At 35.7% G+C, this 19,250-nt stretch overlaps 1 protein-coding gene across 1 annotated transcript in view; it reads left to right on the plus strand.

Moving 5' to 3' along the window:
- tut7 (terminal uridylyl transferase 7) overlaps positions 1 to 19,250 on the plus strand; it is a 120,499-nt gene that overhangs the window by 33,792 nt on the left and 67,457 nt on the right. The window contains exons 13-19 of the mRNA XM_051928603.1: positions 1,333 to 2,354; positions 11,536 to 11,686; positions 11,777 to 11,863; positions 11,950 to 12,050; positions 17,543 to 17,600; positions 18,705 to 18,808; positions 18,899 to 18,988. Coding sequence (XP_051784563.1) covers positions 1,333 to 2,354; positions 11,536 to 11,686; positions 11,777 to 11,863; positions 11,950 to 12,050; positions 17,543 to 17,600; positions 18,705 to 18,808; positions 18,899 to 18,988 — 1,613 coding nt within the window. The remainder of the gene's footprint in view (positions 1 to 1,332; positions 2,355 to 11,535; positions 11,687 to 11,776; positions 11,864 to 11,949; positions 12,051 to 17,542; positions 17,601 to 18,704; positions 18,809 to 18,898; positions 18,989 to 19,250) is intronic.

A 19,250-nucleotide genomic window follows, 5' to 3' on the forward strand; every position in this document is an offset into this window, starting at 1 on the left:
ATTCATTCGCATAACATCTTGCAGTTTGTAATCAGTGACTGCGTGTTTTTTTTCCCCAATCTTGCTAGTCCCCACATGTTGCTGTATGCTGTTTCTTTTGTACTCCAGGACATGCAGAGGATAGAATAGTACAGAGCCGTAAGTTCAGCGCTATATGCAATCATCAGATTCAAATGTTAACTGTTCACACACAGGCAAGGATAGTTTTTCCTACATTTACAACATGTGTACCTGTTACAATTTACACGCTTCTCTCTGTGCTGTGGTTCCTATTACACACCTGAAAGAAAGAGACCATATATGTGAAAACATCATCGCACTAATGCAATATTATTTGAAAACGAACAGCGTCAGATCGGGTGTGGATTTATGTTGGCGCTATTACTGAAAGAAAAAAAAGATCAACATGTGTGTTGATCCTTCAGCACTGAATAAGCTCACACGCTCTAACATCCCCTTCCTCCCCCCACAATCTGACAGTGCAAGTACAGACACAAACCAAGTGTGATCAAGAGTCACCGGTTCGATCTTCACTCACTCCTATATTTGCTGTTTTCAGTAGTAAGCTGCTCTTTTTGTTAATATTATACAGTACACACATACACTTCATTTGCGTCTGTACTTGCGCTGTTACTAAGTCAGATCGGGGGGGGGGGGGTAGTGTTAGCGCGCGTGAGCTTACTCAGCACAGCAGGATCAACGCACATGTTGATCTTTTTTTTTTTTTCAGTACATGTGCCTTCCCTGTTTATTTATATATCTAGTGACTTTTCTGCCTGTCTGTCTCTCTATTCCGCAGTGCTCTGTCTGTCTGTGTGTTATAGATCTGAAAAATAACAGTTATAAGGACACTTGTTCATGTTAATTGCAGTCTCAATTGTTAAAAAATATTTTAAAAGGAGCATCCCACATGAAAATATAACGATCTCATTAATTGACAGTACATACCAATTTATAAATTTTATGTCCGTTTGAGGTTAAAAAGAAAAAAAAACACTTTCTCCTCAACGGGGAATCGAACTCAGATCTCTGATGGACAGTAAGCCTGCTGCTCTCTGAGACAGCAAATCTTACCGCTATGCCACATTTAGAGGACAAAGGACGCTGGCGGAGAGGTGCGAATGGTTTTAAGCTGGGCCGGATGTTTGAGTTTTTTTGTAGACTCTGGTAATTCTAGTGTTAATGCATTTTTTTAATTTAGTGCAACTTTCCATAACAGTTATATTAAGTTGATTATAAAAATGGATTGTTCTACATAAGATTACTGTACTGGAAATTAAAAGTTTTTAATGTGATTGATAAATGCAAACTGAATTTATTAATTTGTTTCAGATCCCTATTCAGTGAAGAGAAATGTTGCAAGAACACTAAATAGTCAACTAATGTATGAATACATTATCCATTGCTTAAAAACAACATACAAGTATTTTGCCTTGCCTCAGAAAAAACAAACAAAGCCCAATATACGAGATGCCAGCGATTTAGATCAAGTTGGGAACATCACATTAACATCAACAAGTGCAAAAAGTAAAGAAATAATTGAAGAAGATTTGAATGTAGTGTTGCCCCAAATAAATTTAGGGAAACTGAAATTAGACAGTAATTCAAAGACTGAATTAATTGGAAGAAATCAAACAGTTGTTCGTCGTTTAAATCAGCAAGAGGAGTGTGATTATTTAATTGAAGCACAATTTCCTTTTGACAACCCAGAGGTGAATACTGTCCATGAAGATTCAGATTGTGTGATAGAAGAAGTAATGGAGAAAATGGATGATTATAAACACAGCTCTTGTGATACAGAGAGTGGAAATGAGAGTGACAGTCTGTCAGATTGTGAAGATCATTTGAATATAGGCACAGAAGATGGGGATGATTTTGCCTTAGATGATGCAGGACAGTTAAACAATGTTGAGGACACTGGAAGCAATGAAGAAGCAGAGGATTTTCCAGAGGAATTTGTTCAAGAAAAACAAAGATGCACCTCAGGTAGCAACAATTCAGAGGATTATGATGAAGATGAGGATGAAATTGCTTACCAGAGGCTACATCTGGATAGTACTAATATGGAGGAAGAAGAAAATGTGTATACTGCCTCTGGAGATGAGATCTTGTCTGAAGATGAACATGAACAAGTCACCCTTGAAGTTCTTAATGCAAACCAGCAATGGGGAGAGCTGGGGAGGCAACATCAGAAAGGTCCCAGTGGAAATGATGTTGTGCCAATTATTACAAACAATATTTCTAACCAAAATGATATGGGCAATACGCTTGAAAATGGGCCCTTTTCTGCAAAAACTGCACACACAGATGATCTGTTTTATGTGTTCAATAGGTTTGATTTCACAAAAGGCAAGGTAAGGATTGAATTATTGTTTAGTTTTTTTTTTTTTTTTTTATCAGATTCTCAGTAAACAAGCAAAACATCCTTAAACAGAGACAAAATGCCTTTTACAAAACAATCATGGATCCACATTTGAACCTAAATAGGTCCTGTGCTAATTTTAACAATCCTATGACATTTATCAGTTTAGTAAGATATAAGCAGATTTCACATATACACGGTTCAGATTTTGAGAAAATGATACTGAATCTCTGATCCTGTTCCTGTAATTTTTTAGGCAGGTGAATTTATCAGTATTAGCAACAATGGCTTCCTTGTATATGAAGGAGTTTTCGTTATACCGGAAATAAAGTTAGAGGCTTCCTTGTAGTTCTTCAACACTTTACAATATATTTAAATGTTTGTCTTAATTTCAAAACCTACTTTGGGACATGTGCATTGTAAACCGTCTTCTCTCTGCAGCTAAAGTATATTGTAAATATTGTATGTATTGTAAAGCTTTACTGCTTTGAAAACTGTAACCCATGTATGCCACACCGACAAAAAAATATTTTGTACCTTTTTTTGGTTTTGTATTTTCTTTAAAAGACACAAGGATACTGAATTTGATTACTTTAATTAAAAATAAGAAGTGCAGAACAATGTATGCGTTACATTGCAAAGTATCCAATCAATATTTTAATGTATGTGCTTAAACGAAAAATGTTGAAAACAAAAGTTTAAGGTGTTTTCCAGCCTTGCACACTGATTAGTGTATTTGGCATATTTTCTTCAATTCATTAAATTTTATAAGAATGTTTTATAGACATTTTATATTGTTCAACACATGATTTATGTGGTTAAATGTTGGAACTGTGCCTAAGCCACTTAAGGACTGTCATGCTCTTAGTTGGTTACAATGTGGCCCAGTGCTTGAGACCATTGTCCTACTGAAAAGTGAATCTTCTTCCAAGCTTTGGTTTTTCAGGATATTAAAAAAAGTATCCCTGTCATTGTTTTACAATACTGTGCTCTTTCCATTTTTCCTGCCAACGTTTAACATGTTTTGCAGAGAACATTCCCACCTTGAATGCAAAACACTTCTGAATTTTCACCAACAAATTAACTACTAGTTTTTTTAGACTATAAAAACTATTTTTGGCTGGTTCCATTTAATGGTTTCTGGCAAACTCCACATGTATTTTAAGATGACTGTGAGTAACTAGTTCTTTCTTCCTACACTCTCATACAGGACAGTTCTGAGCAAAATGTTTGATAGAGTTGACTAATAGACTTTTTTCTGTTGTGAACCATTTACTTCTTAGGCCTTAGATTGTTGGCCATTCAGAGATTTCGCTCAGAAGCTGTTGAGAGAATGTTGAGCTCTGTTTTAAGTGGAGCAAATATGACAGAAGGCATCGAAAACAGCAGGGTTGAAAAGAGCACTAGTTTGGGACACACCCAAGAAAGCTTTGGCCACTCTAGATGAAATGTATACATTCCACAAGTATGATGGAGAAAAGTACAGATAAATACCTACATTTTCAGTCTTAGTTTGGAGCAGGAAATACTGATAAAAACCCAACATTAGAGCATTATATTGACATTGTTGTATGAAGATGCTTTTGTGTAGCCTGGTTTGAAATAACTGTCAAAGTACTAGGCAAAATGTATTTAGTCAGTTTGAGAAATTCAGGAGCAATAACTTGGCAATATGTAAGAGACCTCTTGACCAGATTCACATTTCCTTAATTCAATGACTCTAGATGTACAGCTATCGTCACAATGCACATGCTTTAAAACAAAAAACAAGCAAACAAAAAAAAGTTTTGGTGCATTTCATTCAAAGCTTGGTTGTCAGTCTGAGAGAATTTGTGCAGCTACTACTTTACATTCATTCACCGTCCTAATGCAGTATGATGGGAGGTGGAACAGTGTAGCAACTTACTAGATCAGGATACACTACAACTAATTGTTTGCCCTTTTTTAAAATAATTGAAGCATGTATTTGTTATGAGAGTCAAAGGCATACTTGTGGTTTAAAGTTAGTAATTTCAGTCATCAAACCAGTGCCTGCCAAAATGTACTTAAATGTTCAGGTAGGTGTCTAGGTTATCCTCTGATGCAAAGCATTAATTTAGAATGCCTTCCCTTTTGATTCTTCTTTAGCATTAGTGGCAGAGCAGTATAATTGTATACATTTAGTTTGTATATTGTAACACGATGAAGTGTTAAAAGACCTGAATGCAAAATTAATTTTACTGCTTTTGAAGTCAAAATATAAAATCCTGCTTTATACAAATATTACTAAAATTATTTTCTATTTATTTACGTTTAATCAAAAATCATGAAGTTTGCCTTTTCAAATGTCTCAATGAAAAGGAAACAAAGTACATTTTCAGAAGTTAACATCTAATATCGCATACGCCGCATAATTATATATTGATGGGTGAACACTTCCTGAAAGACACAGTTGTCCAAATGGGGTGGGTTTGAGGATACGACTGTAGGTGAATGAAAAGATGGAACTCTGGAGAGGGCAACATACAATTGTCTGTGACTGACAATTGGAGGACCGCCGTCTAATGTTCATTCAGCAATTCACATCCGCGACAAACAAATTGTTTTACACGCTGCATACAGCGATTCACATCCGCGACAAACATGATTTTTCTTAGATGGTCCTGTTGCGTCCACCCTCGCACTCGAAGCATCCACACTGCCTGGTCATGTGCCCGCTCGCAAGAGCAACTCACAGAGACCCGCCCACCAACTGTAAGACCATGGGATACCCCTCGCAAACTGTTTTACATGCTGCATACAGTGATTCACATCGAAGCATACACACTGCCTGGTCATGTGCCTGGTCGCAAGAGCAACTCACGGAGACCCGCCCACCAACTCTAAGACCATGGGATACCTCTCGCAAACTGTTTTACACGCTGCAGACAGCGATTCACATCCACGACAAACATGCTTCTTCTTAAATGGTCCTGCCGCGTCCACCCTCATTCTCGAAGCATACACACCTACTGGTCATGTGCCCGCTCGCAAGAGCAACTCACGGAGACCCGCCCACCAACTCTAAGACCATGGCGTGTAAAACAGTTTGCGATGGTGGACGCGGTCGTGCATCGTAACCGAAAAGAAACTCATGGAGACCCGCCCACCAACTCTAAGACCATGGCATGTAAAACAGTTTGCGATGGTGGACGCGGTCGTGCATCGTAACCAAAAAGAATAGTGAAAAGTCAACATGCCTCAGAGGTGCATGTGGAGTGTAGCAGAGACGAACGCGAATGACGCCCTGTTTTGTGAGTTGCTGCTTCAGAGTTGGTGAGCGTGGCTCTGCAAGTTGTCGTCATATCCAATGACGCCGTGTTTTGTGAGTTGTTGCGTCCGAGTTAGTTGGCGTGGCTCTGCGAGTTGACATCGTATCCAATGGTCTTAGAGTTGGTGGGCGTGGCTCCGTCCTGCGTGCTCCATGGGTGTCTTGCTCGCTGGCGGCTTAGTGAATTATATATATAGATATGTTTATTATTTAAAAATATTTTTAAAAAATCACAATTACACGCTAAACGTTCTCTCTTGAATTTTTGAACCAAAATAAAATGTAAATTTCACTAGAAAGTCACGAGCAACTTTGACCAGACCATATATATAGTCATAAAACAGGACAAATTATGCAAAGTAAACATTAAATCATTAATTTATTTTCATACATGATTTCCTAGATTTCAATTGCATGCCTCGACTCTTTGTTGCCACAGATTTTTCAGTAAAACTAAAGAAGTCCCAAAAGTTTAGATTTAATACATAGCAAATAGATTAAATTTCTCCTTAGCCTGTAGTGCATAAAATACATTTAATTAATTTAAATCTGAATAAAATATTTTCTGAGGAGATATAAATTGTGAGGATTAAATAAATGTACAATATGTTGATTCTAAAAGCTGAAGGTCATGTCATCCCTTAGTCAGGTGTAAGGAAATTCCTAGGGGTAGGGTGTTCTGCTCTATCTTGCACAATCACTAGGAGGGCTTAAGTTTTCATTACATATTGAAAATGTCTCAAAAATGAGAACTGTGTTAACTAAACTATAGGATGATGACTTTTTAGTTCTAACTTTTTCACTGAACCTGAGACCATCAAGAAGAACCGTCATCTGATGACTCCATTCCAGATGCTACATTGTTAGTTTTGCATTGATAACATCCAGGTAGCAAAGTGCCAGGTATTTGCCTACTTACAGTACGTATATGAAAAATATGTAGGTGATTGCTTTGGTGCCAGTTTTTATTTTTCTCTATTTGTTTTCTATATTCTCATTGCTTATAATTCCCTTTTCTTCTGACATCTTTGATGTTTGCTTATATTCATTCTTTTTAAAAATCAAAGTTTTTTTTGAGTTTTATTGAACACTGCCATCGTCAGAAACTCGATACGTTTCTAGCACTTTGTCTGCTTTCCATTTCAATTGTAACTCCCCTTTACACAAAAGCAAATACTGTATACACATAAAAAGTCATCAATTTGAATGATTCAGGGAAATGATTAAAAGCAGAACTCAGAAAAACAGTGATTAAACTATAGCCTCATCATTGCAACAATATTTTTTCTGAAGCCAGTCTCTGATTATGTCACCATGATATCTTTAACACTAGAATTGCCAGAGCCTACGAAAAAATTCGTAGATCCGGCCCACCTTAAATCGCTTCTGAAATCCGTTCACACTTCTCCGCCAGCATCCTTTGTCCTCTAAATGTGCTGATAAAAGACAAGCTGCCAGCTATTCCATCCCCCCACCGACTTAGAACGTGCACGAACTTTTCCCAGCTCATGCCTTGATTGATTATCTGGGAGTGAAGTGGAGTTTTAGAGTGGAAATAATAGATTGTTATTTGGAACACACACATTTCATGTGTGTTCCGTTTCTACAGTAATCTGTGTAAACACATTGTTAAAACATAAACTTTTTCATATTTTAGTAATAAATGTTACAAAATATAGTAGGCATAAACTATAGAATGTGTAAAGCCTGAGTTCCAAAGATCAAATAAACACTTTCACAAAAGTTTCAAAGATGACACAACAGTTTCCGTGGCGTAGCTTGCTAAGATTTGCTTCTTAGAGCGCAGCAGCTTTGCCGTGCCTCACAGACCTGAGTTCGATTCCCCGCTGGGGATAAAGTGTTGCTTTTTTTTTTTCTCTTTTTAACCTCAAACGGACATAAAATTTATAAATTGGTATGCACTGTCAGTTAATGAGATCGTTATATTTTCATGTGGAATGCTCCTTTTAAAATATTTTTTTAACAATTGAGACTGCAATTAACATGAACAACTGTCCCTATAACTGTTATTTTTAAGATCCATAACACACAGACAGACAGAGCACTGCGTAATAGAGAGACAGACAGGCAGAGATATATAAATAAAAAGGGAAGGCACATGTACTGAAAGAAAAAAAGATCAACATGTGCGTTGTTCCTGCTGCACTAAATAAGCTCACGCACTCTAACATCACCCCTCCCCCATCTGACTCTCTAAGTAACAGCACAAGACGCAAACAAAGTGCATGTGTGCACTGTATAATATTAACAAAAAGAGCAGCTTACTACTGAAAACGGCAAATATAGGAGTGAGTGGGGATCGAACCGGGAACTCTTGATTACACTTGGTTTGCGTCTGTACTTGTGCTGTTACTTAGAGAGTCAGAGCGATGGGAGGAGTGACGTTAGAGCGCGTGAGCTTATTCAGTGCAGCAGGAACAACGCACATGTTGACCTTTTTTTTTCTTTCAGTACATGTGGCTTCCCTGTTTATTTATACATCTCTGCCTGTCTGTCTCTCTATTACGCAGTGCTCTGTCTGTCTGTGTGTTATGGATCTTAAAAATAAGTTATAAGTACAGTTGTTCATGTTAATTGCAGTCTCAGTTGTTAAAAAAATATTTTAAAAGGAGCATCCCACATGAAAATATAACAATCTCATTAACTGACAGTGTATACCAATTTATAAATTTTATGTCCGTTTGAGGTTAAAAAGAAAAAAAAAAAAAAGCAACACTTTATCCCCAGCGGGGAATCGAACTCAGGTCTGTGAGGCACGGCAAAGCTGCTGCGCTCTAAGAAGCAAATCTTAGCACGCTACGCCACGGACACTGTTGCATCATCCTTGAAGCTTTTGTGAAAGTGTTTATTTGATCTTTGGAACTCAGGCTTTACACATTCTATAGTTTATGCCTACTACATTTTGTAACATTTATTACTAAAATATGAAAAAGTTTCTGTTTTAACAATGTGTTTACACAGATTACTGTAGAAACGGAACACACATGAAATGCGTGTGTTCCAGATAATGATCTATTATTTCCACTCTAAAACTCCACTTCACTCCCAGATAATCAATCAAGGCATGAGCTGGGAAAAGTTCGCGCACATTCTAAGTTGGTGGGGGGATGGAAATAGCCGGCTGCTGGCAGCTTGTCTTTTATCAGCACATTTAGAGGACAAAGGATGCTGGCGGAGAGGTGTGAACGGATTTAAGAAGCGATTTAAGGTGGGCCGGATCTACGAGTTTTTTTCGTAGGCTCTGGTAATTCTAGTGTTAAAGGAGGTCCTAATGGCCAGGCTTTAGATTTACAGAAGGAATCAAGTGAACTTGGATATTTATACATGGTTTTAGGTAGGAATAATCTGATCAGTTTTTTGTTTTTTTTAATACTAAAATAGATAACATTTCCTTACAATACATAATAATAAAATGTACTCTATACGAAATATTTACCTATAATACATATGGCATTAAAGGAAATAAAAAAGCTGTTGATAATTATAAGCTGTCATATTGTTCAATTCTTTATATTGTACTTGTATGAAAAAGTTCAGTTAAAACTTCACCACTTCTCTAACAACAAAAGAATTATATATATTCTCAGACAATCAAATTAATTGATATTGGCAGTTAAACACTGCTTAAATGTAAATGTACATGCACTGATAGGCTTTAATCATTTTAAATCATTAATTGCTCTATAGTGGTTTGCTGTTAAAATTGACATTTATACAGGTGTGTGTGTGTTTTTTTTCAGTTTATCAGCTATCGATTCATAATTCTTGACATGTAGTTATAAATATGGATTACCATTTTAATTATGTAGTACTTATTTCTTGCCAAAACGTATGCATGTGTGACACAGCAACAAATAATAAACACAGTTCAATCTTTTTTTTAAAAAAAGCCTATAGTTTACTAAGCAGCAGTTTCAAATTCATCTTTATCTTTTTCCAATTAAAAATGTAAGCTGCTACACTTAAAACAAGCTTTCTGTCCAAACTCGGACGGTCTCCGTTTTAATTTAAAGGACAAAATAAAAAGGTCCAAATTCATTAAAGTAGCTTTTCTTGCCATTTGTCTAATTGCACAGGACTACTTCTCTAATTCCCTTGTCTCAGTTTATTACTCCACTTTCTTTAACGTAAAGGCTAATGTTCCAATCGCCTTTCGCTTTCTGGTAAGCCTCCACTCACTACTCTTTGCAGCAAGTTTGCTGCAAGAAAATAAGAGTGCTGGCTTAACTACCGTAATACCTTGCGTAAAGGATCACCACAACTAAATTACTATAAAGCTTAGGAAAAGCAGGGGTTGAAAATATTAGACAATTTACCAAACACCGATCGAGTCTATTTTTTTCAGTGAAAATCGGCTGATTTAGATCAACAGCTGATTGATGGGAGCATCCCTAGTTTTAGGAAGTAACATAATGTGAAAAAGGAACCAAGTTTACCCCATTTCTGCCTGGGTTTCTGTGTTAATGGAAAAGTGGTATTTAAAGTGATGGGCATTGTAATAAGAAATCTGTCCCATATAGATAGTTTACCTGTAATAGATAAAGAACCCAGCCTCTGGACAACAAAATGGCAGTTCATAGCCCTTTACCTTAGTTTTCATTGTTGTGTTTTTTTTTTTTTTTTAGGCTTAGTTAGGATATCTGAATATGAAATTATTTTCATTGCTTTGTTAATTTTGATTTCATATACAACATCTAGATTGTTTTTTTTTATTACTCCTTTGTACAACAGAAAAATTTAATATGTAGATATTTGGTTTGGCTCTTGTAGTGGAAATTATTTCTATAATTGAATGAAGTTTTAATTTATTTTTAATTTTATTACATAAATACAATAATTTTAAAAATGTTTCTAATGTATGCTACAAGAGTTGGGATTGTAATAACTAGAACAGCAATGCAGTGGGAGTTTAGCAATTCCTTTCTATGCAAGAGGAGTACTTTTTTTTTCATTTGAAAGTACATTAATTAAAAAAAAAAAAGATGTAAGAGACTATATTTCCAGTAAGAGGCAGGGAGATGCTTAATGTTTATGCTTAAAGTACACCTTTAAATTTAATAGTGTAATTATGTACTTCATGTATAACTTTTAAATATAATGCACATATCTACAAATTACGTTCATTCCACGTATTTGTTTCTTTCAATATTGTGCATTACATGACTTATTTATTGTTTTAGCTTTTATAAGCCAGTATTTGTTCAAAACTAATTTTCAATGTTTTGGCTACTAAATTATAGAATTATTCCAAGTTAAATATAAAGTGTTTTCAAACTGGGAAAATTTGCATTAATTAAAAAGTTACATTTTTCTTTTTGCCCCCATAATTGATGCAGTGCAATAAAATCATCAATTGGGTGAAAAGTCCTGGAAAGACATCCATTGTAGTTGGAAATGCTTCAAACAGTGAACATTAATCAATGTGTCCCATGTACATTGTATGAAAGATTGAGACAGTAGCTCAGTAGTTAGGGGATGCACTTCAGTTATCAGTAAATTGATAATAAGTCAACAAACTACTTCGGCAATACAATGTCATGTCTGTGGGGAGAACATGCTTGATATACTGTGGAACTATTTTTGACAATGCATAGAATACAAGGGGAAAATCAAGTAGCGCATATCGTGGGACTGAAATTACATACATTATCAAAGTTAAATCAATCATAAATTAACTCAAAATTCTTTGTAGTTTTCTATATAGAATATTCTATTATTTCACTTTTATGTATTGGGAAAAATTCAATTTCTTAAATATATATTCACTGTTCAGATTTTCTGTTTAGGTTTTCAAATTCCGGATTTATTTTTAGATCTGATTTTTGTATATATACATACATATATATATATATTGTGTTTCTAGACACCAACAATTGTGTGTGGCCTTTGTAAACGAGAAGGACACCTGAAACGTGACTGTCCAGAAGACTTTAAGAAAGTTGATCTTGATCCATTGCCTAAAATGACTGCAAAATTTCAACGCATATTGAACCAAGTCTCCTTTCAGTGTTACAGTAGGATATGTATTTATTTATTTATTAAACAAATTTCACTTCACGAGACATGGTTCTAATACTGTTTTTTGCATATTTTACCATTCGCAGAGGATTTTGCACCAGACCAAACTGAGGACTTGGCTCGTGAGCACATACTTCAGAATCTGGAGCAATTTGTCAAGAAAGAATTTGAAGGCAAGTCATTCAATAAATTTTTAAAAATTATTTATTTAAAAAAAGCCTAAAAATAATTACTTTATGCTTTTCTTCTTTTTTGACAGCTGCTAAATTAAGTTTGTTTGGATCTTCTAAAAATGGCTTTGGATTTAAGCAGAGTGACCTTGATATCTGCATGACATTTAAGGGAGCAGACACCTCAAAGGTAGCTTTTTAGTTGTGACCTGTGATTATATATATATATATATATATATATATATATATATATATATATATATATATATAATATACAGGTGCTGGTCATAAAATTAGAATATCATGACAAAGTTGATTTATTTCAGTAATTCTATTCAAAAAGTGAAACTTGTATATTAGATTCATTCATTACACACAGACGGATGTATTTCAAATGTTTATTTCTTTTAATGTTGATGATTATAACTGACAACTAATGAAAGTCCCAAATTCAGTATCTCGGAAAATTAGAATATCAATTAAGACCAATGCAAAAAAAGGGTTTTTAGAAATGTTGGCCAACTGAAAGGTATGAACATGAAAAGTATGATCATGTACAGTACTCAATATTTAGTTGGGGCTCCTTTGGCCTGGATTACTGCAGCAATGCGGCGTGGCATGGAGTCGATCAGTCTGTGGCACTGCTCAGGTGTTATGAGAGCCCATGTTGCTCTGATAGTGGCCTTCAGCTCTTCTGAATTGTTGGGTCTGGCGTATTGCATCTTCCTCTTCACAATACCCCATAGATTTTCTATGGGGTTAAGGTCAGGCAAGTTTGCTGGCCAATCAACAACAGGGATACCATGGTCCTTAAACCAGATACTGGTAGCTTTGGCACTGTGTGCAGGTGCCAGGTCCTGTTGGAAAATGAAATCTGCATCTCCATAAAGTTCATCAGCAGCAGGAAGCATGAAGTGCTCTAAAACTTCCTGGTAGACGGCTGCGTTGACCTTGGACCTCAGAAAACACAATGGACCAACACCAGCAGATGACATGGCACCCCAAACCATCACTGACTGTGGAAACTTTACACTGGACCTCACGCAACGTGGATTCTGTGCCTCTCCTCTCTTCCTCCAGACTCTGGGACCTTGATTTCCAAAGGAAATGCAAAATTTACTTTCATCAGAGAACATAACTTTGGACCACTCAACAGCAGTCCAGTCCTTTTTGTCTTTAGCCCAGGCGAGACGCTTCTGACGCTGTCTCTTGTTCAAGAGTGGCTTGACACAAGGAATGCGACAGCTGAAACCCATGTCTTGCATACGTCTGTGCATGGTGGTTTTTGAAGCACTGACTCCAGCTGCAGTCCACTCTTTTGAATGGGTTTTGTTTCACAATCCTCTCCAGGGTGCGGTTATCCCTATTGCTTGTACACTTTTTTCTACCACATCTTCTCCTTCTCTTCGCCTCTCTATTAATGTGCTTGGACACAGAGCTCTGTGAACAGCCAGCCTCTTTAGCAGTGACCTTTTGTGTCTTGCCCTCCTTGTGCAAGGTGTCAATGGTTGTCTTTTGGACAACTGTCAAGTCAGCAGTCTTCCCCGTGATTGTGTAGCCTACAGAACTAGACTGAGAGACCATTTAAAGGCTTTTGCAGGTGTTTTGAGTTAATTAGCTGATTAGAGTGTGGCACCAGGTGTCTTCAATATTGAACCTTTTCACAATATTCTAATTTTTCCGAGATACTGAATTTGGGACTTTCATTAGTTGTCAGTTATAATCATCAACATTAAAAGAAATAAACATTTGAAATACATCAGTCTGTGTGTAATGAATGAATCTAATATACAAGTTTCACTTTTTGAATGGAATTACTGAAATAAATCAACTTTGTCATGATATTCTAATTTTATGACCAGCACCTGTATATATATATGTGTGTATATATATATATATATATATATATATATATATATATATATATATATATATATATATATATATATATATAGTATATTATATGTAATCTATATGTAATCTTAATTTGGATGTTGGTCTTTGTTTGTCTGCGAATGAATTAGAAGAAGAAGCACTAGATGGCAGTAGAGAGACAGCTAAAACATAGGCTTTGCATTAAGAATCTCCTCCAGGCTTATACTACTGAAGACTGTAGTACTCCAGTCACACCTCAAAACACAGACATTCAAACTAAACAAATTGTTGTGCTTTAAATTAACTAATCTTTATATATAATCTTAATTTGGATCTTGATCTTTGTTTGTCCGTGAATTCCACGCATGCGTAGACCACCTTCCAGTTTAGTACGTTGTTGTTACTCACGGATGTCAACAATGTGCCAGAATAACGAAAGGGGTGGTGGACAGTGTTACGCTGGTTAGCTCCTGAGGCCTGGTTAGAGAATGAGAATGCCGAAGATAAATGATACGCGCCTGAGTAACATATGAATGAATGAAAGAAAGACAGTGGGTAAAATGAATGACAACGTAACGGCACGTTCCGGAAATTATTATTGTTACGTTGTAGCCGGCGAGTGCTGCGCGTCTCACAGTTGTACCGTGGCTTGCTCACATGTCAGTGAAGTGATCCCTATTTATGCTTTAAAGAGCCTGGATACCTATGTGTCCCCCTTTTATAACCATTGCTCCGTGTATATTGCCTTACTCTTTGGATTGCCACAAAGCAACCTGCGAGATTGGAGAAAGGTTGAGAAGAGATTATGAGAGGAAACGACAGCATCGTGAAAACGAGATGGACTGTGAACGGAGAGAAGCAGAAATGCTCCTACACCACCACATAATTACTATTCGGACAGTGATTCCGAGTTGGCCGTTCCTATCGAATCAATGTCCAAGGGTTTTCTTTTGTAATTTTGTTTCCCTTATAAAAAATCATAATGCTGTGCAACAAAGGGCCCAGTTCACGACTGGCAGCCGCGTTTAAACAGGGAGCACTTCACAGACAACTTTAACACGCGCAACGTAGTTGGGCGCACATGGCTAGTGTATATATATATATATATATATATATATATATATATACATACATACATACATACATACAGTAATGTCCTATTATTATGGTGTGGCTGCTATGGCACTGGGTAAACCTTGTGGTTCTCAAAAAGAACTACGTTTATTTCATCAATTTTGTACATATTCCTGATTTTTGGGACAGAACTTGTAAAAGTATATGTAAAACACACGGGAGAACCAAATCAAGCATTTTTATTAGAGAATTTTCATTAGTGCATGTTCTTTGCTATAGAGGGGAGCATTGCTGACTAGTATTTGTTTTCTTATATACAGTATGCAGTATACAGTTGCATGCAAAAGTCTGGGAATCCTTGTTTAAAATGTCTTTACTGTGAATACTGTAGTTGAGTGAGCAGAAGATGAACTGATCACCAAAAGGCCTAAATTTAAGCATGTCACATATATTTTATGCAAGATTAGTGTATTTTTGTTATGTACAGATGTACAGTGAAGAGTGGAAAGGAGCACCATGCAAAAGTTTGGACACCCCAAGATATCTGAGATCTCAGAAAACTTTTACCAATATCTCAGACCTTAATTAGCTTGTTAGGGCTATGGCTTGTTCACAATCATCGTAAGGAAACACCAGGTGATGCAAATTGCAAAGTTGTATAAATTATCTGGCTCCTCAAACCTTGTCCCAACTCAGCAGCCATGGACTCCTCTAAGCAAATGCCTAACACTCAGGAAAAATAAAATAATTGATGCTTACAAAGCAGGAGAATGCTACAAGAAGATAACAAAAGTAGCTGTTTCCTCAATTTGTAATTTTATGATGAAATGACAGTTAACTTGAACAGCAGAGGTCAATTTGAGGTCTTGAAGACCAAGAAAACTTTCTGAAAGAACCACTTGTTGGATTGCTACAAAGGCAAATAAAAACCCCTGTTTGGCTGCAAAAGACCTTCAGGAATATTTGGTACAGTACTGTGCTGTGACACCTGTACAATACATGACCTTAATGGAGTCAACAGAAGAAGACCTTTCCATCATCCTAGCCACAGAATTCAGCGCCTGAAGTTTGCAAATGAACATCTAAACAAGCCTGATGCATTTTGGAAACAAGTCCTGTGCACAAATGTAGTCAAAATAGGACTTTTTGGCCACAATGTGGAAAATTATGTTTTGAGGAAAACGAGTACAGAATTCCAGGAAAGGAGCACATCTCCAACTATTAAGCATGGGGGTGAATTAATCATGCTTGGGCTTGTGTTGCAGTCAGTAACACAGGGAACTTGTCATTGGTAGAGGGAAGAATGGATTCAAATAAATACCAGCAAATTCTGGAGGCAAACATCACACCATCTGTAAAAAAGTTGAAGTTTAAAAGTGGATGAGTCCTACAAGATAACAACCTGAAACACACCTCAAAATACCTCAAGAGGTGCAAGCTCACGGTTTCGCCATGGCGCTCATAGTCTCCCAACCTAAACATCATTGACGGTCTGTGGATAGATTACAGAAGAGTAGTGCATGCAAGATGACTAAAGAATCTTGCATAATTAGAAGCCTTTTGCGAGGACAAATGGGCAAAAATACCCCAAGTAAGAACTGAAAGACTCACAGCTGGCTACAAAAAGCATTTACAAGTTGTGATATTTACCAAAGAGGGTGTTACCAAGTACTGACCATGTTGGGTGCCCAAACTTTTGCTTCAGGCTCTTTTAATTTTTTTTGGTATTTTCTACCTGTGAATGATGGAAATAAAAATGTAATCTTGTTTAAAATATTAAAGAAATGCATCATCTTTAAGTTATGTCTTTTGTTGTTCAGTTCACCATGTGCTCACTAGACTAATCACAGGAACAGATTATTATTTTTTTAAATTTTATTGATTTTATTGAAAATCATACAACATTCCATACAAATAGATCAATTTTACAAAAATAGGATTGAAAACAAATCAACCCCAACTCCACAGCTACAGATGTTTGCATGCCACTGTACAATCAACAGTTTCAAGCAATGTACAGGTCCTGTATAACACATTTCAATTTTAATTCAAGTGATAATCAAAAATGTTTGAGTCTGAACCTTAAAATTGTGTTCTACTGTGCTGATTTAAGAAGTTCTTGAAGATTAGCACTTATTTTCTAAACTGTGTATTTCTAGCATTTGTGGTATGTGGTATATATGTATATGTAACAATATTATTATGCATGCATGCATGTATGTATATATAGAGTAGAACAATCTTTCTGAATGTAGTTGATATTTTCATTTTAAATATTTTAGCACCTCGCTTGAGCTGTGTACCTGTTCATTGGCTTGTTTTCATCTTTTAGTAAACCGACATTTACTTGTGATTCGATTGTGCTACTTTTTTTTTTTTTTTGGCTGATGCAGACATAAGATATTGGGGATTTTATCACTTTACCATATTTTATGGGATATGCTGCAGTAAGCATATACTAACTTACAGTATAAAGTGACAAAAGTAAATAAAAACTGAAAATGTAAAAGAAAATATACTAATGTATACTTAACAATTCTGTTAAGCGTAATAGAATGAGTGACAATGTTGATGATAAATGCAAATTCTTATGGGGCTAGGTTAGGTGATGATGCTGAATAAAGATTGGCATCACAAATAATCATAGTAAAAGAAGCATACCTTTTTATTGAATATATTGTACTTAAAATATAAAGTATGCAATTAGTGACTTGTCATAAAAATGTGTTTCAGGGTTTGGACTGCATAAAGATAATTGAAAATTTGTCAAAACTTCTTAGAAGTCATTCAGGTATGTGGCTTTTTGCATGTTAAGAGTGCTTTACTATTTAATACTTTGGGAAACCAAATATGAATAAAAGAGCAATTCAAGCTTTAGTTAGCACAGAGAAACTAGAACAGACTGAAATATGACAAATTATTTTCTCTACCAGTTAATGTCAAATTTAATTCATATGGAGGACATAATTGTTGTATTTGTCTCCAATGTAATTCAATTCCATGCATGTTTTACATCTAAAGTTTAAACTTATTGAGCTGCTATGAATAATTTAAAATATCTGTACTGCTTTTGTCTTTGCTTTAACTGTCATAGAGTCCTGACAGCCTTAATGGCTAAATAAGATTGTTCTCATAATGTTATTCCAAAATGAAATTTTTTGAATCTGTTTGAATTTATTTACATAACCATAACAATACCATAATATGTAATTTAAAGCAAGTACAAATAGTTTCTCCCCTTTAATAAATCTCCCCCGAACACTCATTTACCAAATAGCATAATGAAAACGACGTAAGCAAAAAAAAAAAAAAAAAAGCCATTGTTTGTGGCAGATCCTCAGTTTAAAGGAGTATAACGCAACTTATTTATAATGAGTTGAAGGGTCTTGTTTTTGTCTGCCTGTCGAGAGAGGTTATTTGTCAAGATAGCAGTGTGACAGATGTCCGTACATTTGAATAATTTTTGAAAATGGGAATTCCATTTGGGGTCATTTCAAAAAATATACTTGATGGATTAGGGTATATTGAAATTTCAAAGATATCTGACAACATAGTAAAATTTGATGCTCATCAGAGCCTGATTTAAGAGGAAAAGTCAAAATATGGCTAATTGTTTAGAAAGTATTAATCATATTTTTTGAAGTGTGATCATGTGCTTTCATAAGACTTTTAACACCTCATTAAAGACTTATTTTAAGTTTTAAGTGGTATTGCACTGCAGGTTTATTTCACTTTCCGTTCATCTCATTACTTTTTAAAAATTGCCAACATTGAATAGTATTTTATACAGGTATTTTTGCTAATAAATGTAGCTAGAAAGTTAAAAGGATCAGTCTTAGGAGAGCAATTGAAAAAGTATGTTATTCCTAAAGTGAAATTTATTATTTTACTGTAGGCCTGAAGAACATTCTTCCTATTACTACAGCTAAAGTGCCAATTGTCAAATTTGTGCATGTAAGGACTGGCTTGGAAGGAGATATCAGTTTATATAACACTTTGGTAAGGCTATTTGTTTTATGAGCTTATAAAAGAAACCCACAGTTGTAACCTCTGTTTGTGCTAATTATCTTAATGTTTTACCCTTCCTAGGCTCTGCATAACACAAGGCTGCTTGCTACCTATTCGAAAATTGATGAAAGAGTGAAATATCTGTGCTACACTATGAAAGTTTTTGCAAAGGTGAGAGAAAAAAAAAGTACTTTCAGATGATTGCAATGGAGTAATGGTTACTAGTGGCACCTGTATGCTGTATGGGCTGGATGATGCAGGTACATGTATCCATGTTGTTTGTTATGGGGGTTTTGGGACAAAACGGCCTTTGAACCAAATATATTTAGTAGTTTTTCCCATTATTTTTTTCAACAAGTTATTACACATTGCTGTAATCAGGAAGCCATTGTAGCTAAATCTTTCTTGAGCCACAATGTAGCTAAATATTCAC

The sequence above is a fragment of the Erpetoichthys calabaricus genome, chromosome 5, assembly GCF_900747795.2.
Source record: "Erpetoichthys calabaricus chromosome 5, fErpCal1.3, whole genome shotgun sequence".
NCBI lineage: Eukaryota > Metazoa > Chordata > Cladistia > Polypteriformes > Polypteridae > Erpetoichthys > Erpetoichthys calabaricus.